The following is a 23223-nucleotide window of genomic DNA, read 5'->3' as shown; positions in this document are numbered from 1 at the left end:
TTATCGCAGGCAGTACTTGTTTGCGAAACCAAAATGCGTACGACTTGGCGAAAAAGGTTAGCGCCAATTGGCGCAGCTTTCTATTTCAACGGAGTGCACGGAAAAAGAACATAAAATGCAACTATTTGTAAAAGGTGACTCCAGTAAATAATGTCACAGTATTTATTACATTTTGATGTTATTAATACATGCTGAAAATGTCATATACAGCGGCAATTTTCTTATACAATGTGGCTGAAACTTTCCAACCAATTCAACAGAGATAGTAAAATGACAAAAATACTGGAAATAAAATAATAAATCATGCAGTTTTAACTTAGTTATGAAAGGTTACAGGTCTCCCTTTTACAAACCTTTCTTTACATCCATAGGCGCTGCAGCGGATAACCATTTTTTCTTAAATTTTATGTGACCAAGCAGAGCAGGCGTCTTTCGTCCCATAGAAATGAATGTAAAGTATTTCCGGACTTTCGGAATTCGACCAGCAGTCACGTGACACTAATGTTGGAACTGGTTGGAGATTGCAATAAGCTCTCTACCAGTATATATCTCATTGGTTTCAAACTGTCACTCAGATATTATTATGTAGCAGTACTGACAAACATAAATAGCTGCAAGACGTATCATTTTGTAATAATAGTAAAGAAAAGTAGAGTGTAAAATATGATTTTTAGAAATAAAATCATTGTCAAATTTCAAAAGAAATTTCATGTGGAAATACATTTTAATGTTCAGAAGCCATCTATCTGTAAGTGATGTAAAAAGTATTTTAACTGAGTATTTGCCAGATAGTCCTGCAAATATGTGAAAAATAGGGAATAAACTTAACCAGTCTTTCCTTAGTTACTAGTTAAAAATTTAAAATTATTCTGCATGATGTTAACAAGAGACAAGCTTGCAAATTCTGTTAGTTCATCATCCAGTTTACTGATAGATCACAAAAAACTTCCCCTCCACCATCAATGAGCCCTCCCCTATGATATACCTCTTTACTGAATATGGAGCTTAATTTATAGAATGTTTTATTTTTTTGTTAAGAAATATTTCAGTTACATTGAAGTGTGTCTCACTGTGATTGCTAAGAGATTGGTTAGAAAAAGATATCATGCATGATTGTATTATTCAGTCAACCTCCCCTCCCCAAAGAAAAAATTTAGTTATAAATGTGATATGCTGGAATATGTTGAATATTGCTTTTCTACAATTTGTCTGTAGGGAGAACCTCATTTCCCATCAGAAAGGAACATTATGGGATCATTATGCTCACTGTGGTGCTACTGCTTGATTGCCATGCAATCCAGATTTAATTTAAATTGATATCTTTGAGACAATGTTAAAGATACTAAATGTTTGAAGAAGCCCGTTTCCTTATCCATCTGTCCAAAGGAAAAAAAAAAAAAAAAAGATAAAAGGCCATAGAAACATAGTCATGCATGAGGCATGGTTTAAAAAAAAAAAAAACACTTAATTGCAATTTATTTAACAATTTTATTTTTACATGAAAGCCTATACCTTAATCTATGTTTTTCGACATAATTGCCACCAATATTAAAGGCATGTTCTCATTTCTTTGTGCATATTTAAGATGCCTGAAGCAAATGAAAATCATGCCGATTGTGAAATACACACTGTGATATATTTGAATGTGAAGAATATGAAAGTGGCCAAAATTCATCAAAAGATTGGTGGTCTATGGGGAGAACACTGTGAGTACTAGAATCATAAGAAAATGGATTGAAGCATTTAAAAGATGACCGTTATAATGTTTGTGATGAGAAGTGTAGTAGGTGACCATCTGTCATTCTAAAAGACTTAATGCAAAAAAAAAAAAAAAAAAAACTGATACAAAAGTTCAAGAAAATATGTGCTTTACAATTTTGTCATTATGTGACAATTTTTCTCAAATTTCAAGGAGTGTTCTTTATGAACTTGTGGCAGAACACTTGAATTATAGCTAATTGTACTCATTCTGTGTACAAGAAATGCTAAATAAGGTGCATAAAACCACTTGTAGCCAGTGATTTGGCTTTTCTTTGGTGATATGGTGATAACAAGGATCAGTTTTTAGGCCAAATTGTCACTACCAATGAAACATGGGCAGCTTATGTTACACCAGAATCAAAACGCCAGTCCATGGAATGGAGGCATTCAAAATCACCCAAGAAAGTGAAGTTCAAGCAAACAGTTTCAGCTCGCAAGATCAGGTGGCAAATGTTTATGAAGGTGGAATTCAGAAGCTAGCTGTATATGATAAGTGCCTTAATATTGGTGTTAATTAAGCTGATAAGTAGATTAAGGTACAGACTTTCATGTAACAATAAAATTGTTAAAAAAATTGCACTTGTGTTTATATATATATATATATATCAAAGTATTACTTAAATAAAAACACACATCTCATGTGTCACTGGAATACAGTGTTAGATGAAATTCTATTTTAATGGCTCCAAGAGTGTAAATGATATATAACCATTTTCATGAGTTATACTGTTAGCTTATAAATATGTGATGACATATTTTGGTAATATATGATATATCTGTAAAAAACTATAGCATTCCTCTAGAGAGTGGCATTAGCATATCCACCTAACAAATGAAAGATCTATGGCTTGATTTCTGGTAAAGACATAGTTGGTTTTTTACATGTCGTACTCTGAAAAAAGACCTAATAGTCTCTTCACTTGGACTGGAAGTGAAATGTTTTGGAAAATAACTGGATTTGATTGATTTTGTCTTGTGCCTGTTACCATTGAGGAAGAATCTTCTCATTTGTCTTTCCAGGAGTAGTGGTCAAACATTCATGTGACAGTTGACAGATCTGTTGTTTGATTCCTGTTGGGGGCATAGTTGAGTTTTCATTGAATATCAGAGTGTTCTTCCTCTGATATTTTATATACATATGTATATATATATATATATATATATATATATATATATATATTAGTGTAATAATTTTAAATCAAATATACAATTTAATTCATATCCAAATAAAAGTGGTTTAAAAAAAACCATATCCTTATAAAAAATTGATTTTTACTGTTTTTCTAACATATACAATTCTTCAACATTTTTTCTTTCTTTATATTTAACCTTCATTTTAAATTAATACTATTTTCAAAAGTAAAATTTTTTGAAAATTTTCTAACTGATTGTATGTTTAATTGTTTATTTCAGAGATTGCTTTGTTGATCACTCTTAAAGCTTAGATCTACTTCTTTTAGGTTAATAATATTTTTATTAAGAAACACATCACACAAAATAAATTTGTGTTTCTGATAGAAAGTTGTCCTTCCCTTCAAAAATAAAATACGGATTTAAGTCAATTAATAAGAATGGCAACACTGATTTTGATGTAACTGCTTATGCTTACCTTTTTGTATATGCTTTGTCATAACTTTTTTCATTATTTTTCCCCTAGTTGCTCCTTTGTGCTATATTTATGAAGATCCAATAACACTTTACCATGTATTTCGAGAGCTTTATGTTCGATATTTCTTTCGACTGCATAACCTGTCTTCTCATCCCCAGGTTTACTTTCTTTTCATCTATAATTCAGATTTATCCTTTCAAGCTTGTGAACTTTTGAAGTATTTACTGTTACTTTTAAAACATTTGCATGTTAGAAATATGTGTTGTAACTAATTGCATTAAATTATATCATCCTTTAAACTATTATGTGCTTTGCTTTTACTGTTTACTGCATTGTACATACTTTTTTCTATTAGTTTTATATATATATATATACTGAAAAATTCTTGGTTTATATAAAGGTGTGATATAACATCTAGAAATAAACAGTGTTGTATACAAGAAAATTATTTTTCACATTCATAAAATAACTGACTTTGAAATAGCTATATGTTAACGAACCAAATGGAACTGAGGCAGTAAGAGATATCAAGCATATTGTATCACAATAGTGCTAAATTGATTACCATATAGTTTTTTTTTTTTTTTAATTTTACTTTGTGTATAGATTTATATTAAAGCGCTTGGAAACCTATTGGACCATATTTGTTAACAAAGCGAGTTGAGTGAGGGTGGCATTTTCAAGTATAGTCATGATATTCTCTTTAAGTTGCAGCACAAATGTACAGTGGAACCTTGGATCCCAAATACCTCAGTTCATGAACAATTTTGTTCATTAGCAAATAAAAATGCCATGGATGATGACCAGTATCTCAAGTTACAAACACTCAAGTCAGCAATGTATGATTTTCAAATGTGTTTTTAAGTAAACTATGCTGCATAATTAATACTGAACACTTTCTAGAAAAATCATTTTATTATTTTCCATAGCTTAACTCACATTAACAAAGGCTTTGTAGCAAATATTCTGAAAGGCGATGAATACGACTTAAAAGAAATTATGCCGAGATTAGGTTGGAGAGAGATTTTAACACTTATGACTTTTTTGTTATGTATGAAATTATGTCTATAGACATAAACCGTTGGCTAGAAATTAAATGATAAAGATTTGAGAAGTTTCTAGAGTAGTTAAAGACGTATTGTGACATGCTGAACAGTTTCTTCGTACCTCAACTTCAGCAGCGACAATGCATTGTATCTACCACTTTTATGCAGGATAGTGCCTCTAAATATAATGGACTCTGTATGCAGAGTTTTTTGTGGCAACATTTTACCAATGGCAGGATGATTATGTGTTTATTACCCACTTCTTGGCCTGCCCTTGTTCTGATCTTACTGTGTGTGAGTTTTCGTTATAGGACCATTTAAGGAGTGTGGTTTATTGGTGGAATCTTGCGACTTTGGCTGAACTGAAGGACCATATAACGTTATATGGGGAAAAGATCACTCTGATCAGCTACAGCCAACTGTTGAACATATTGCCTGCACATTTTATACCTTAATGAGAGGGGGGCCACACTGAACGAAATGCTTTACTTCACTAAACAGCCTTTATAAAATACACAATGCTTTCATTGAAGTCTCTAGTTTGCATTTGTATATAATACGTTACCTAGCAAAACTTTTTTAAAAATCTTTTAGCATATTTTCTTAATTGTCTTTGTACAAATTTTCAAATCAGTCCACATTTTATTTACATCTAAAGAGCTCTGAATAGGCGAAGTTTAATTATGATTGCCCTATATTCTTGGTTAGAGGTAAACTCTTGGTTTACACTATGGGTGCAAAAAACACCCCACATTTTGTATACATCTTATCACATTTTGAGACAAACAATGCAGCAAAGCAAAGAGACACACATTAGCAGGTTGAGAGACAGTAGAAAAATGATTGTTCTTTTCTACAAAGGGGTATTTATAAAAAGTTGACATCCTTTTTTTAAGTTTCAATGGTGATTGGACTAGAGTAATCACATTGCAGATAACATAATGATGAGTTTTTAAGTGATGCAATTAAAAGGGCAAGTCAAATTAAAATCAAGAATTAAAAGGCTAGATTAAAGATAGTAATTTTCTGTGATATTTTATACCTTATGCCATCACACACTATGTATGTATTTGCATAGATTTTGTGAAATGCACTTGTGCACAAAGTAGTGTTGTAAGCTTTAAACAAACAATCATTTTTGTTCCTAGAACAAATTAATCCATTTTACATTAATTCTTATGGCAAAATTGTTTTTGTTTATGAACATTTCGATTGATGAACTGCCTTCAAGAAATGAATTAAGTTCTTTAATCAAGGTTTCACTGTATTGTTCTAAAATTTGAAGATCTTTGTGGCTGTATTTCTTTTGTTATAGTTAATCTGTGAAGAAGCTGGTTGCAGCAGTCATCATAAATCTCTTGAAATTGTGGCAGGTTGCCCATCGTACTGAAATTAACTGTATTGTATCTCAGTCCTATTCCAACTAATTAAAATTTATAAGAGTAATGTTTTAATATTCACCTCTTTACGTAACTTTTTTTTTCCAAAAAAGGTATGTTTTATGATACTTTTAAAAATGTATGGCACTTGTAACCCATTTCCTTGAAGTTCAGTTAAGTCTCCAGACTATTTCTTATAGAGCAGGTTCATGATTTGTACAAATGACAAAAAAATTTGTAAATGACACAAAAATCCAGCAATTAAAAAAAAAAAAAAAAAAAAAAAAAAAAACAGTGCTTGCAATTTATGGCATTATTTTTATTTGATTCATCGATACGTTTGAAAACATGGATTGTCAATCAATTATTGTGATATAATATATTGGGCATCTTTGTAAGTATTGCCAACCATTACATTAATTTGTGCTGTAGGATGTATTAGTAGCATATGCTGGACATCTGTCAAGGTTATATATTGCCACTGTTATATTATTTTGTGTTGTTAAGCTATTCCCAACCAGCATATAGTGATGATTGTGTATGCCAATTCAGAGGCTTCCTTTAAATGAAATTCCTTGTGTTAACGAACATTTAAAAGATATTAGAAGTAAAGAGAACTAGTTAGTACATCTAGTTCCATGACTTCTCAAAATTTATTAACCTATTCTATTTATAAATAATCTAAATTTATAATAATCCTATTCTATTTATAATTTATTTAAACTGAAATGTGTACATTATCTTTTTAAAGTTTTTAAAATTTTACTATATGTAAAAACTTCTGTATTTACTAATGTTTATTAAATTTAGTATTTTAAGTTTTATTTTATAAATGCAAAATGCATTTTCTAATGCTTTTGATTCAATCAGATGAAATTTTTTAAGTGAACTCTATATCAAAATCAAGTTAACAATTATTTTAATTATACATGTATATATATATATAATTTGTACAGATTGTATAATTTTACTTTGTATAAAGTTTCATTATTACTCATTGTAAATGGGTAATTTATGAGAGAGATTCTGTGAACCAGTGAAATTTTATATTAAGCATTTTTTTATCGTAATAAGTAACTGAATTTTCTGTATTGGAAGGAAGACCAAAAAAATTTCTTCAGAAAGAATTTTACCTTAATTTACTTTTATTAGAATTTAGAAACTTAATGAAGTTAATAATGTTAAATAATTAAATAATGTTAAACTTATGCTTTAGTTTAATATAATTACTATTATAACTTATGCTTTAGTGTAATTTGAAGTATATATTTGAAAAAGAATTCAATTTACGTATATGAACTCCTAATAAATAATTTAATTTATGCAATAAGCTTTAGTGCCTGCCATAAAATTTTGTTTCCTAATTCCATTATTTTTAATAATGCTTATTCTCTATTCATGTTTGAGTACTTTACTTAACCAAATAAATTGATTCTTCCTGTTACTGTTTGAGAATATGGGTAAATTCTTAGTAGTCTAAATAATATTCCTTGTTTTAGCATAGTATGGTTTAAGAGAGAATAGAAACACATTGAAATAAAACAGAAAATTAGGCTAAGCAACAACCCTCTAGAATAGAAGAGAAACACGCCAGTGTGACAATCAAAATCGTAATAACAACTTTGTATTTAGCGTACATATATTAAAACACTCGATCGATTTCGAGTGCAGCTAAAGGTCCCTCCTCATCAGGAGAACGAAATTACTAGAAAGGGGGGAAAAAAATAAAGTATTGGGAAAGGAGTCTCAGAAACACGTGGTACTATCAACACTGCACTTGGTCGTAACCGGATTTTGAATCAGAGTTACACTGGCTGCCTACTTTTACTGAGCCAGGCTATCTGATCAAACATATAACACATAGACCAAAACGAAAAAAAAAAAAAAATCAAAAGTCATAAACAAACAATGAATTTGATTCGAAGTTCAGACTTGGTGCGTGAAGGTGCAGTAGCCCCTCGTTCCCTATTTTTTGACTTTGCTGATTTTTTTGCATTTTAGTCTATGTGTTATATATTTGATCAGATAGCCTGGCTCTGTAAAAGTAGGCGGCCAGTGTAACTCTGATTCAAAATCTGGTTACGACCACGTGCAGTGCTGATAGTACCGCATGTTTCTGAGACTTCTTTGTCAATGTTTTTTCTTCTTTTTTCCCCTTTCTAGTAATTTTGTTCTCTTGATGAGGAGGGACCTTTAGCTGCCCTCAAAATTGATTGAGTGTTTTAATATATGTATGCTAAATACAAGGTTGTTATTGCGATTTTGATCAACAACCTTCTGTTTGGTCAAAATATGTTCCAAATAGAAGGTTTTTGATTTGCCTAATTCTATAGTATAGATTATCCCCCCCTACACATACACACTGCCCTCAAATTAACCATGGATATCATACCTGAGATTACCTCAACTATAACTAATTGTAAGTACACAATTCTGTCAGTTGGTTAATTGATGGCTTTCTTGCTACAGAAAAATTTTATTTTTCATTTTGAGACCAACCTCCTTTTTTTTTTTTTTTTTTTTTTGGGGGGGGGGGTACATGTGTATGTGTTCTATGAATGTTAATGCAAGTGAGATGGTATGAATGGACTAGTGAGATGGTATGAATTAATTATATTCAGGTTGTTTAACACTAATTTATTTTAAAATGGGTATTTGAATAACTTCTATATGTTTTATTTATAATACAAGTATTTAATGCAAAATAAAATTAATGCTCTGTTAATGCTCCCTTTGTTTCAAAAGAGTTTTAAACAGTGTAAATTTGTATTGATGTAATAAATGACCTGCGTATCTATTTAAGAATAAGTAATGCATGTGATATTACCAACCAAGTTCTTCAATAGCTATATAGAATTTAATTTTTGCTGTAGCTGGTAGATAAACTCAGAATATTTGATTTACTTTATTATTATTTTCTTCTGCTGTATATGTAGCAATATGTTTTCTTTTTTAAGATTTAAATATGTTGCTTTTTACAAAATGTATAGGAGAATGAGCAGAAAATTCTCTTTGGAAACATAATTTCTCAGTTTTAGTTTTTAAATCATAAATGAAGTTACTTGACACCATTTATGAATTTTGAATTCTATGTGTGTTCATTAATCCATTTTCCAAAATGTTAGTTGGGTAGTTTTGATCAAAAAGTAATTTAAATATAACTTAAATTAAAAAAGAATTTTGTTCTATATAATCTCGTATTTTGTTGTGGTCAACTTTTAACTCAACAGTGGTCATTTCAGTTGACTTATAATTTTTCACTCAGTTTCATGTTTTATATATCATAGATATATAAAGTATGAAATTCTTTCTTAAATTATCTTATATAGCATCTAACATGTAGAAGTTTTTAATGCTGCTGCTATACATATTTCCCAACAAAACATAATCCCAACAGCAAAATAAGAGTACTACTTTGATTAATTCATTCCATTTTAGGATAGAAGATATATAACTAAGTTTTGTAATTCACATTTGAAGAAAATGCATAAGATTTTAAATATTCTTTAATCAATGTGTTATATATATTATTAACTGTAAATACCATACAAAATGTTGATGTTTAATACTATATTTGTTTAATTTTCCCTTTAGGGTGTTTTATCTTTGGCTTTATCATTTGAGACTCTTCTAGATGAAGTGGAGCCCCAGTTAGCTTATCATTTTTCAGTTCATGATATATATCCGTAGGTTCACTTTGACTCTTATTTTGGATGTTAACCTTTTCAAGCCCATTGATATACAAGTCCCAGAAACAAATATATCAAATTTTTAGTTTTTTTTTTTTTTTACATAATGTTGTGTCAAATGCAGTTTTCATACATTTGACCAAGTGTCCATTGGCATATCTCATAATTATATTTTCACTGTTACCTATGTGTAGTTCCAGAATTATTGCATTTGAGAAGAAACTCTGCTATTTTCAAATGCAATCTTTTCAAGTAGCAGAGTTTTCAGTCCAATGACTTCTTAAAATCAATATAAAATTATTATTGTAACAAGTTAAAATACTAATATTTAGATGTAAACTTATGGAACACAAGGGAAACAGTGGGAAGTTTTTTTTTTTTTTTTTTTTTTTTTTTTTTTTTTACAGATTAGTTCTATTTTTTAACAGACATCGGGATTATAGCATTTAATCTTTAGTAGCTCAAATTATCCACAACTTGCTTTTCTGTTCTATTCCTGATATAATATATATCAATATCTTATAACTTTTGTTACTTTAACATAGGTAATGCCATTATAATGAAACAAAATTGAATTCTTATTAACCCTCTAAGCATTACAGGTTTGGCACTGAAAACATTAAGTTCCCCAAAATGACATGAATAAGTGGTTTATTTATGATTATAATTCCAAAATGACCTTCTCATTTTGCACCTTAATTCCTCCTCTTCCAATATACAACCATCTCAAAACTGGATCCATCATGACCTGGTAGATATTTTCATGTGTACAAAATTGGGAAACCAATCAGATTTTTACATCCATAACCTTGAATAGTTAACGTTTGCTTAAGGATGTTCCATAGTTTTACTTTGATGCATATGTAACCTAAATATTTCCTTATTTTATTTGATTTATACAAATTTCTGATTTTTTGTAAATGCATAATAGGGCATTAAAAATGAATCAAAAGCTAAAGCTATTATATTTTTATTCTGCAAACAATTTTTTTTTTAATATTTATAAAAATATAATTCAAAATTTACTTTTTTTTTTGTAAATTTTAGCCAATGATTATGCTTTAGTTTTACCCCTAGGTTAAAGATAGCTATCAAATGGATCATAAAAGGATTTTCAGGATGCCTTGCTACAGACCAGATCTTACAACTTTGGGATTGTATGTTAGCTTATGATTCTACTGAAATATTTGTTGGTAAGTTCTCAACATATCAAAACCAAATTTGCACTAAGGGAGGAGGAAGAATTCACGATGCACAGAATGCATTATATATTGATATGCATATAATGCATCTGTATATTTTTCAGTGTGGCATGTATTTATAAATTATTTTGTAATATCCAAAGGTGTTATTAATTTATCTTGTTCTGATACAGATATTTTTAGTTATTTTAACTCCTTTCATTCTTTTAGCACAAAAAAATATTTAATAGGCATATTTAAATGTAAAATAATTTGTATACACAGAAGTATTGATTTACTATTCTCTAATTCAAGGTAATGTAGGTTTACTGTTTCTTTTGTAAAAATTAGCATGTATTTGCTTTCCTTTTCATTGATATTTAATTGTATTACATATTGCTTGCCAAAGCAGAAAAAAGCTCTGTTAATGCTCCCTTTGTTTCATGGAATTATGAGGTAATAATTTGAGTCATTTTTTGTGAAAATATTTCCTCTAGTATTAATGGCATAATCTTAATTTTTGTAAAATGAATGATCTAATCATCCACTCTAAAGCCAAACATTATTTGAACATCAGTTTTAACTCAGTATTATTCAACATCATTTTTAACTTAGAAATATTGTTAGATTTCCAGATAATTTTACAAAGAGAAATTGTGATTTAATGTTAATTTTATAAACTAATGAGTTTTCTGAAATTTCCAAATCACACAGAGCTGCTGGAAGCATATCTCAGCTCACAGTGGCATATAATATTTTAAATTCAACAAATGCGCTTAAATTCCACATAAATAATATTTTAAATTCAACAAATGCACATAAAAAAATGCACCTTTTTTTTTTTTTTTTTTTTTTTTTAAAAAAAAAGCAGGAGTCATGAAAAATGAGCAATGCCCTCCCCGAGACTTTAACCTTGGACCTTTTATATATGCGCTAAGTGTGCTGACTATTACACCATGAAGGCATGCTGAGAAGGCGGTAGAAATACTTTATATACTCTTCATTTTTAAGGGCGAATGAAGATTAGGGGACTCATTCACCAAATCCTGGTGTTGGAGAATCATCATCCAACACCTTTTTTAGTTCAAGTGCCGCTGTAGGATTTTTTGAAGTAGGAGTGATGAAAAATTAGCAGTGCCTTCTTCGAGACTTGAACTTCTGACCTCTCGAATATGAGCTGAGTGTGCTGCCCATTACACCACGAAGGCATGCTAAGAAGTCGGGAGAAATACCTTATACAACATTTAGTATAAATTAAGGGTTTGTTATCATGTAGATTTCCCTTTTCTAAAGCTACATTGATATTCTCTTCCTAGATAATTTACAGTGAAAGATAATTGATTAAGTGTACTTTAAAAGATTATATTGTATTTAACAAACAGATTTCATGGTAATTTGAACATTTTAAGACTAAGTCTTCTTTTTTATAGATTGAATATATGCAGTGGCGTAGCGAGGGGGGTCAAGGGGATGTATGATGCACAAGTGGTGCCAAATGGTCTCCAAACAAGATTTTCCGGAAAATGTGTTTATATTTTGATCAATTTCTGGAAAATATATTTAAAATTAATAATTATTATAATATAATTAATTATTTATTTTCTTGATTTGTCTGATAAAAGGTGTAATAAAATTTTTGCAGTACATCAACCAAATATCTCCGCATACAAAACGTTCTTTCTGACCACTTTATTTATCTAAAACAGAGATATATTTTTATATTTTTAAATGAAATGCACATCTAGCTCCCACTTTTTATTTTAACATGATAACACGACCTTGTCCATATCCATTTTAAAACATATCCAGTTTCCAGAAACCGATTCCATACTCTGGAAATGTCATTTTGGGAAACTCCTAACGCTTCCGCTACAATGGATTGCGTTTGACTCTCCTGTAAACGGCTGATGACCTTCCTGGCTACCGATTCGACTAAGTCACCTTGTTGAGACATCGTATATTCACTGCTACAAAGCGTTCAACGTCTGTCAATTGTTTGTAATCTCCTACTACAAAAGGAATGCTGCAGGTTGCTCCGTACTCCTTATCTAAAACGCGTACTTTTCGACATCACAGAGACTAAATTTGCCTATTCCCAACTTTGTAAAAGTTATAATTTTCCTTTATAATCTCTTCTATTTCCTTTTATTAAAAAGGTTGTCGATTATATCGTTATTTCATACCAAACCCACAATATCCCCAAATTGTTTTGAGCAGTGACTGTGACTGCAAGATGTTACTCCACAGTGGAAAAGAAACGGAACCTAAATCTCCATTACAGATCTATAGAGAAAATGTTTTGCCAAACCTAAGAGTCGCACTTCAAATACTCCTTACTATTTCATTATCAAATGAACGTTCGTTCAGTAAATTAAAAAACATTTTGACATATTTACAATCAACGGTGGGACAAGATACTTTAAGTCATCTAGCATTTTTAAATGCGGAAAGAGAAAAATTTGAAGGGATCGACTTTGATGAAGTAATTTATAAATTTGCTTCATCCAAGGCAAGAAAAATGTATACATAGTAATTAATTTTATTAATGTATTATATTATTATTAATAAATATATCTACTTATCTATAATATATATTAAAATTTTAATTATTTAAAAATTTTACTTTTTTAAAAGCAATTATAAAAATATGTAAAATAAATAATACTTTTTTAACTAATTCTAGATCATCCTATGTCTGATTTTTCCACTGACACAGATACATTTCCATTACATCCCGTTCCGTAGTTAGGTGGTGACTATTCTTAATGTATTTTAGAGTATTTTATGGCAAATTCAGCATTTTATTATTATTGCATTATTTTCTTATTACGTATATATTCTATACATTATATTACTGTAAGTTTTTCTTTAGGGGGGCGACAAAAAGGTATTTTGTCCCTTGCGCCAGTTATCCAGTTATGCTTGCTACACCACTGATACTATGGTGCTCAAACTGCACTTAATATAGAAGTACCTTATACATTCAGATATAGTTTTTGTTTATAGTATATCATCTCCATTTTTAAATATTCTGCTATAATTTGGTTGGGACCTAAAGTTTTAATAGATCTAAACTTCCTGATTGTAATTTTAACATCTTCTAGTAGAAGGTGATACATAGTTCATTATAATGGATGTTAACAGTTCTGTCTGTTATGTGAGTGATATTGAGTACTTCATTAAAATATTTAGTACTTTCTGATTATCTACACCTCCATCATAAGGTCGCAAAAAAGTGTTCATGAAAAAAAGCAATATGTTTCCAAAATAGTTATGTGGCAGCCCAGACATGCACATGGCATATATCTATTTTGGCAAGTGTGTAACACTGTTAGTTAGATGCCTTTTAGATGTTTATTATCTTAAGAAATTTTTCTTCAAATAGTTCCTTTTTGATTTTATCAGTTTACTTCTCCCTCTATTTATAATTCTATTTATAATTCTTAGCTTAATTGCTTGTAAATGTTTTGTGATACATTTTACAATATGCTTGCTACTTTGTACTTACTCAACCTCAAAATGAATTTTCTTAAAATTTAATTTATATAGTTTTTCAAAAGTACTCTGCATTTTTTTTTTTCTGGGCACAGGATTGAATTTTCAGTTTCTTTTGTGGTAATCCAAGCATTTTTTTTTTTTTTTTTTTTTGTCAGCTTCACAATCACTGCATAGAAAATGTTCACTGCAAATTCTTGCATTTTTTCACATTAATAAAATCTTGTCTTTTACTCAAATATTTTTTTTTTGGCCCAAAAGCAAATTGTCCCTTGGAAAAATATGAAATACAATATCACTATCTTTTCCATTTCCATGGCTTTCATGGCACTTTGCTACAACACAAGAAAACATATTACATAAATGTTACTTTACTGCAGTGGTCTCAATATTACATTGCATATGAGCCAGTGCACAATTTCAAAGTAGTTGATGGGCAGAAAAAAAAGGACGGGATTTATTTTTTTAACAAAACAAAATTTTTTAATTAAATTAAAAACTTTTCACTAGATATTTGTAAAAACATACAATTAAAAATAACGCAAAGAAAAATATCAAATATATACTCATATTTTGCTTGAAATCTAAAAGTTGGTATCTGCAAGAAATTTCTGTTGGTCACAGTTTGAAATTCAAACAGACAGCTAAACATTAAAATTTGATCGCTAAATATTAAAATTTCCAGACTGGCATTTATTCAACTAATAGTAATATATTGAACTACTAAAATATACTAAAGCTTCCCAAGAGGGATAAAATTTGAAAATAAATTATGATAACTTGGTCTTTTTCTTTTATTTATTAGATTATTTTTATGATGCAAAACAGAAAAATAATATTTGTATGCAAATTATTATAAACATCTTTGTTTTTTACTACGCCTTTCAGCTACACACCCTTGTGATGTTTTGATTTTCATGAAATTTGTAACCTTGGAGGGAAATTACTAAAAAGTATCATTACAAATTGTAGATACTCATCAGCAGTCTGTTTTTACTTCCTTGTACGAAGTAAAAAAGAAGTATTGTAATCGCGAAAAGTTTCAGGCAGCATATTTCAACGAAAATATCCCATTTTGACCTCTTTCAAATGCACTTTAACGATGTATTTCCGTGATATCTGTACGTAAGGACAGAATAAAACACTCTTTTCCTCCAAAAAAATTATAAAACTGCTTTAAAATGAATTCTGAAGAGAATTTTTCGTGGCGTCTGTACGAACATATGTGCATACGTACGTACGTATCTCGCATAACTCAAAAAGGAGTAGCCTCAGAACGTTGAAATTTTGTATATAGGACTGCTATAACATGTCACTGTGCACCTCGTATTTTGGTGGCAATCGGCCACACCAAACGTATATAAATATATTTATATATACCGTAAGTTTTGGAAGAAACGCCGCGGCGTTTACGTGTTTAAAACTTAAATTTTCATCGGGTGCGGCGTTTAGGTGCACTAAAAATAAAATATTTCCTATGATGGTCATTGTGCATAGACTGGTGCTGTTCCCACACAAAAGACCACTCAGTTGCTTTTTGCGAACGTTATTTTGTTTACATTCTTTCCCTTAAACACCTACATGCCTTATTCACCCTAAACGAGATCTCAGAACAATAACATTCTTCCTCCTTTCAAATCAACATTCTCATCAATTTGAATAGTCTCTCTCCTCTGCCATGAATCTTCCAGGACCCATCCTCTCCCCACCCCTGCCTTTTCTGCAATTTTTTTCAAAGGCGGAAACGACTCCACCTGTCTCGCAATAACAAACTCTGACGTATTTTCCCTTCAGCATGAATAGATTTTTCTTGGCATTCTGTCAAATACAGATCCCATCAGTTTAGGTACAAGTACTTGTAGAATAGTTTTTAAGTAAGAAGGGAATGGAAAATTTTTGAAAATGCCTCTAAACGGCACAGAAGCTATACATTTCTTACCTTTAATTTATTTTTGAGTTATGGTTTCATTTCATGCATTTTTCTTAACTGGTATGTCATATATCAGGACTTAGGTTGAGTTTTTGCATCTATACGGCCCACGACGATGTCACGCGCAATTTAATCTATTGTGGCGTTTCTGTGTAATTTTAATTTTTTTCCCGCTATTTTTCTCAAGTGCGGCGTTTACGGTGATGCGGCACTTTCTTCCGGAAATTACGGTATATCCACTCTGTTACCCGGCTCAGTGATCTCAGTTTCTTTACTCTTATATGTTTGTAAATTGTGCATTTTTTGCTTTAGAAACGATTGAATTATGTTGTTCTTAACCGGATCCTTTCTGGAATGTTTTCGAGGAAATAAGCGTTTAAGATTTACTTCGTAATTTTTAATACAGATATTTTGAGTTTTTATGTATTTTTGTCTTATCGTGAAGTGAAAACTGAATTAATTGAATGAGAAATACTCAATCATCTGTGAAAAACTGTTTCTTTTTTGTTTTGTTTGCTTAATTTCTTTTATACGCTCTAGCTTTATTACAGTATTTGAATAGAACATGTGGCAACGATTAGATAATTCTTTAAATGATATAAATTTTGTGCATTCTGAGTTATAATATGAATGAAATATAATACTGTGACGCGAATCTAGCACCAGAGTGCCGCTATGGTAAACAAATACTAGAGTGAATTTTAAAGAATGCATTTATTCTTTTGTGGTTTATGCGGTGTCGGCGAAGTAGGTTTAATTCAATCTAATAAGTTTAAATGAAATGCAAGAAAAAATGCGTATAATTTAATATTTCGTACAAGGAAGTCATGTGGTGTACACATCAGTTTTTTTTTTTTTTTTTTTTTTTTGTAGACTTATTAATTTTCAACTAAAAAACTTTTCTTGTATAAATTTACTCAAAAACAAAGTGAGTTTTGCAAAAATTTGTAACATAAGAAGATATTTATCTTTTGACAAGCACTAATAAAAGTTAATCAAATTTCTATCTTAAAATCTTTGAACAAGATTTATACACAGTGTAAATTAATTAGCTCTATTTTTGGATTTTCCAAAGAGTTACATTTGTTTTTGGTAATGAATATAATGTAAAACTGGACTCCAGACCATTAAAATCTTAAACTATTTCTTCAGATTCTTGTCATAATATGCTAATTAATTTATGGAAAATGTATTTTCAGGCAGCATAAAATTACTTCAAGGACCATCAGTTTGAATTTCATGGTAATTTGAACATTTTAAGACTAAGTCTTCTTTTTTATAGATTGAATATATGCAGTGGCGTAGCGAGGGGGGTCAAGGGGATGTATGATGCACAAGTGGTGCCAAATGGTCTCCAAACAAGATTTTCCGGAAAATGTGTTTATATTTTGATCAATTTCTGGAAAATATATTTAAAATTAATAATTATTATAATATAATTAATTATTTATTTTCTTGATTTGTCTGATAAAAGGTGTAATAAAATTTTTGCAGTACATCAACCAAATATCTCCGCATACAAAACGTTCTTTCTGACCACTTTATTTATCTAAAACAGAGATATATTTTTATATTTTTAAATGAAATGCACATCTAGCTCCCACTTTTTATTTTAACATGATAACACGACCTTGTCCATATCCATTTTAAAACATATCCAGTTTCCAGAAACCGATTCCATACTCTGGAAATGTCATTTTGGGAAACTCCTAACGCTTCCGCTACAATGGATTGCGTTTGACTCTCCTGTAAACGGCTGATGACCTTCCTGGCTACCGATTCGACTAAGTCACCTTGTTGAGACATCGTATATTCACTGCTACAAAGCGTTCAACGTCTGTCAATTGTTTGTAATCTCCTACTACAAAAGGAATGCTGCAGGTTGCTCCGTACTCCTTATCTAAAACGCGTACTTTTCGACATCACAGAGACTAAATTTGCCTATTCCCAACTTTGTAAAAGTTATAATTTTCCTTTATAATCTCTTCTATTTCCTTTTATTAAAAAGGTTGTCGATTATATCGTTATTTCATACCAAACCCACAATATCCCCAAATTGTTTTGAGCAGTGACTGTGACTGCAAGATGTTACTCCACAGTGGAAAAGAAACGGAACCTAAATCTCCATTACAGATCTATAGAGAAAATGTTTTGCCAAACCTAAGAGTCGCACTTCAAATACTCCTTACTATTTCATTATCAAATGAACGTTCGTTCAGTAAATTAAAAAACATTTTGACATATTTACAATCAACGGTGGGACAAGATACTTTAAGTCATCTAGCATTTTTAAATGCGGAAAGAGAAAAATTTGAAGGGATCGACTTTGATGAAGTAATTTATAAATTTGCTTCATCCAAGGCAAGAAAAATGTATACATAGTAATTAATTTTATTAATGTATTATATTATTATTAATAAATATATCTACTTATCTATAATATATATTAAAATTTTAATTATTTAAAAATTTTACTTTTTTAAAAGCAATTATAAAAATATGTAAAATAAATAATACTTTTTTAACTAATTCTAGATCATCCTATGTCTGATTTTTCCACTGACACAGATACATTTCCATTACATCCCGTTCCGTAGTTAGGTGGTGACTATTCTTAATGTATTTTAGAGTATTTTATGGCAAATTCAGCATTTTATTATTATTGCATTATTTTCTTATTACGTATATATTCTATACATTATATTACTGTAAGTTTTTCTTTAGGGGGGCGACAAAAAGGTATTTTGTCCCTTGCGCCAGTTATCCAGTTATGCTTGCTACACCACTGATACTATGGTGCTCAAACTGCACTTAATATAGAAGTACCTTATACATTCAGATATAGTTTTTGTTTATAGTATATCATCTCCATTTTTAAATATTCTGCTATAATTTGGTTGGGACCTAAAGTTTTAATAGATCTAAACTTCCTGATTGTAATTTTAACATCTTCTAGTAGAAGGTGATACATAGTTCATTATAATGGATGTTAACAGTTCTGTCTGTTATGTGAGTGATATTGAGTACTTCATTAAAATATTTAGTACTTTCTGATTATCTACACCTCCATCATAAGGTCGCAAAAAAGTGTTCATGAAAAAAAGCAATATGTTTCCAAAATAGTTATGTGGCAGCCCAGACATGCACATGGCATATATCTATTTTGGCAAGTGTGTAACACTGTTAGTTAGATGCCTTTTAGATGTTTATTATCTTAAGAAATTTTTCTTCAAATAGTTCCTTTTTGATTTTATCAGTTTACTTCTCCCTCTATTTATAATTCTATTTATAATTCTTAGCTTAATTGCTTGTAAATGTTTTGTGATACATTTTACAATATGCTTGCTACTTTGTACTTACTCAACCTCAAAATGAATTTTCTTAAAATTTAATTTATATAGTTTTTCAAAAGTACTCTGCATTTTTTTTTTTCTGGGCACAGGATTGAATTTTCAGTTTCTTTTGTGGTAATCCAAGCATTTTTTTTTTTTTTTTTTTTTTTGTCAGCTTCACAATCACTGCATAGAAAATGTTCACTGCAAATTCTTGCATTTTTTCACATTAATAAAATCTTGTCTTTTACTCAAATATTTTTTTTTTGGCCCAAAAGCAAATTGTCCCTTGGAAAAATATGAAATACAATATCACTATCTTTTCCATTTCCATGGCTTTCATGGCACTTTGCTACAACACAAGAAAACATATTACATAAATGTTACTTTACTGCAGTGGTCTCAATATTACATTGCATATGAGCCAGTGCACAATTTCAAAGTAGTTGATGGGCAGAAAAAAAAGGACGGGATTTATTTTTTTAACAAAACAAAATTTTTTAATTAAATTAAAAACTTTTCACTAGATATTTGTAAAAACATACAATTAAAAATAACGCAAAGAAAAATATCAAATATATACTCATATTTTGCTTGAAATCTAAAAGTTGGTATCTGCAAGAAATTTCTGTTGGTCACAGTTTGAAATTCAAACAGACAGCTAAACATTAAAATTTGATCGCTAAATATTAAAATTTCCAGACTGGCATTTATTCAACTAATAGTAATATATTGAACTACTAAAATATACTAAAGCTTCCCAAGAGGGATAAAATTTGAAAATAAATTATGATAACTTGGTCTTTTTCTTTTATTTATTAGATTATTTTTATGATGCAAAACAGAAAAATAATATTTGTATGCAAATTATTATAAACATCTTTGTTTTTTACTACGCCTTTCAGCTACACACCCTTGTGATGTTTTGATTTTCATGAAATTTGTAACCTTGGAGGGAAATTACTAAAAAGTATCATTACAAATTGTAGATACTCATCAGCAGTCTGTTTTTACTTCCTTGTACGAAGTAAAAAAGAAGTATTGTAATCGCGAAAAGTTTCAGGCAGCATATTTCAACGAAAATATCCCATTTTGACCTCTTTCAAATGCACTTTAACGATGTATTTCCGTGATATCTGTACGTAAGGACAGAATAAAACACTCTTTTCCTCCAAAAAAATTATAAAACTGCTTTAAAATGAATTCTGAAGAGAATTTTTCGTGGCGTCTGTACGAACATATGTGCATACGTACGTACGTATCTCGCATAACTCAAAAAGGAGTAGCCTCAGAACGTTGAAATTTTGTATATAGGACTGCTATAACATGTCACTGTGCACCTCGTATTTTGGTGGCAATCGGCCACACCAAACGTATATAAATATATTTATATATACCGTAAGTTTTGGAAGAAACGCCGCGGCGTTTACGTGTTTAAAACTTAAATTTTCATCGGGTGCGGCGTTTAGGTGCACTAAAAATAAAATATTTCCTATGATGGTCATTGTGCATAGACTGGTGCTGTTCCCACACAAAAGACCACTCAGTTGCTTTTTGCGAACGTTATTTTGTTTACATTCTTTCCCTTAAACACCTACATGCCTTATTCACCCTAAACGAGATCTCAGAACAATAACATTCTTCCTCCTTTCAAATCAACATTCTCATCAATTTGAATAGTCTCTCTCCTCTGCCATGAATCTTCCAGGACCCATCCTCTCCCCACCCCTGCCTTTTCTGCAATTTTTTTCAAAGGCGGAAACGACTCCACCTGTCTCGCAATAACAAACTCTGACGTATTTTCCCTTCAGCATGAATAGATTTTTCTTGGCATTCTGTCAAATACAGATCCCATCAGTTTAGGTACAAGTACTTGTAGAATAGTTTTTAAGTAAGAAGGGAATGGAAAATTTTTGAAAATGCCTCTAAACGGCACAGAAGCTATACATTTCTTACCTTTAATTTATTTTTGAGTTATGGTTTCATTTCATGCATTTTTCTTAACTGGTATGTCATATATCAGGACTTAGGTTGAGTTTTTGCATCTATACGGCCCACGACGATGTCACGCGCAATTTAATCTATTGTGGCGTTTCTGTGTAATTTTAATTTTTTTCCCGCTATTTTTCTCAAGTGCGGCGTTTACGGTGATGCGGCACTTTCTTCCGGAAATTACGGTATATCCACTCTGTTACCCGGCTCAGTGATCTCAGTTTCTTTACTCTTATATGTTTGTAAATTGTGCATTTTTTGCTTTAGAAACGATTGAATTATGTTGTTCTTAACCGGATCCTTTCTGGAATGTTTTCGAGGAAATAAGCGTTTAAGATTTACTTCGTAATTTTTAATACAGATATTTTGAGTTTTTATGTATTTTTGTCTTATCGTGAAGTGAAAACTGAATTAATTGAATGAGAAATACTCAATCATCTGTGAAAAACTGTTTCTTTTTTGTTTTGTTTGCTTAATTTCTTTTATACGCTCTAGCTTTATTACAGTATTTGAATAGAACATGTGGCAACGATTAGATAATTCTTTAAATGATATAAATTTTGTGCATTCTGAGTTATAATATGAATGAAATATAATACTGTGACGCGAATCTAGCACCAGAGTGCCGCTATGGTAAACAAATACTAGAGTGAATTTTAAAGAATGCATTTATTCTTTTGTGGTTTATGCGGTGTCGGCGAAGTAGGTTTAATTCAATCTAATAAGTTTAAATGAAATGCAAGAAAAAATGCGTATAATTTAATATTTCGTACAAGGAAGTCATGTGGTGTACACATCAGTTTTTTTTTTTTTTTTTTTTTTTTGTAGACTTATTAATTTTCAACTAAAAAACTTTTCTTGTATAAATTTACTCAAAAACAAAGTGAGTTTTGCAAAAATTTGTAACATAAGAAGATATTTATCTTTTGACAAGCACTAATAAAAGTTAATCAAATTTCTATCTTAAAATCTTTGAACAAGATTTATACACAGTGTAAATTAATTAGCTCTATTTTTGGATTTTCCAAAGAGTTACATTTGTTTTTGGTAATGAATATAATGTAAAACTGGACTCCAGACCATTAAAATCTTAAACTATTTCTTCAGATTCTTGTCATAATATGCTAATTAATTTATGGAAAATGTATTTTCAGGCAGCATAAAATTACTTCAAGGACCATCAGTTTGAATTTGGCACTGCTTTAAGCAAGATATGTGGTTAAAATTAATTTTGGATGTCCACATTGCTAGTTTTAAACAGGCAGAGCAAATGAAACATAGTGATGTGAGACTACTTCCTCTTAACCCCCGGTCCACCAGCGGCCGAGCGGTAAAGTCGCTGAACACTGGTAGTTCGGTCCGAGGTTTGAATCCCACGAACAGGCTGGCTGCATGGGCGTTTTCATGGTTTTCCCCATGTGTAACGTGTATATGAGCCAGTTTTCTTTAGAAAGTCCTCCACAAGGGCATCCCTTCCCTTAGGCAGATAGCCCTAGTATGCTTTGCCATTATTAAATAAACCTCTTAACCCCCCTCCCCACAAAGATAGCGTTTGCGAGGAGTCGCACAAAGGAATGAGCTAGCCCTTCTGTTTAACCCTGCATCCATTTGATCAATAAATACCTGAAGGGTATTCTCTCTCTCTCTCTCTCTCTCTATATATATATATATAATGTTGTATGAACTTAAATCCATTTAGTGCGAATACAAGTTATTATTACTTGCGCAATTGCTGCAAAGTTAGTTAATAATAATTTATTTCCTAAACAGTATTGATTAATTGATTATATTATCTCCTAAGTTTAATTA

General features: G+C 30.4%; 1 protein-coding gene across 16 annotated transcripts in view; it reads left to right on the top strand.

Moving 5' to 3' along the window:
• The window catches only part of LOC118189861 (TBC1 domain family member 19), a 130138-nt gene that overhangs the window by 81437 nt on the left and 25478 nt on the right, over window positions 1-23223 (top strand). For 12 of the 16 annotated variants that reach the window (XM_085818727.1, XM_085818715.1, XM_085818738.1 and 9 more), the window contains 3 exons: window positions 3419-3528; window positions 9390-9481; window positions 10550-10677. In XM_085818727.1, coding sequence (XP_085674853.1) covers window positions 3419-3528; window positions 9390-9481; window positions 10550-10677 — 330 coding nt within the window. The remainder of the gene's footprint in view (window positions 1-3418; window positions 3529-9389; window positions 9482-10549; window positions 10678-23223) is intronic. The other 4 variants (XM_085818747.1, XM_085818763.1, XM_085818774.1 and 1 more) reach the window with 3 other exon arrangements.

Source organism: Stegodyphus dumicola, chromosome 1, assembly GCF_044657685.1.
Source record: "Stegodyphus dumicola isolate Sdum_Otavi_A_Nest chromosome 1, ASM4465768v1".
NCBI lineage: Eukaryota > Metazoa > Arthropoda > Arachnida > Araneae > Eresidae > Stegodyphus > Stegodyphus dumicola.
The sequence above is the reverse complement of the archived record's forward strand: the minus strand, read 5'-3'. Positions and strand labels throughout refer to the sequence as shown.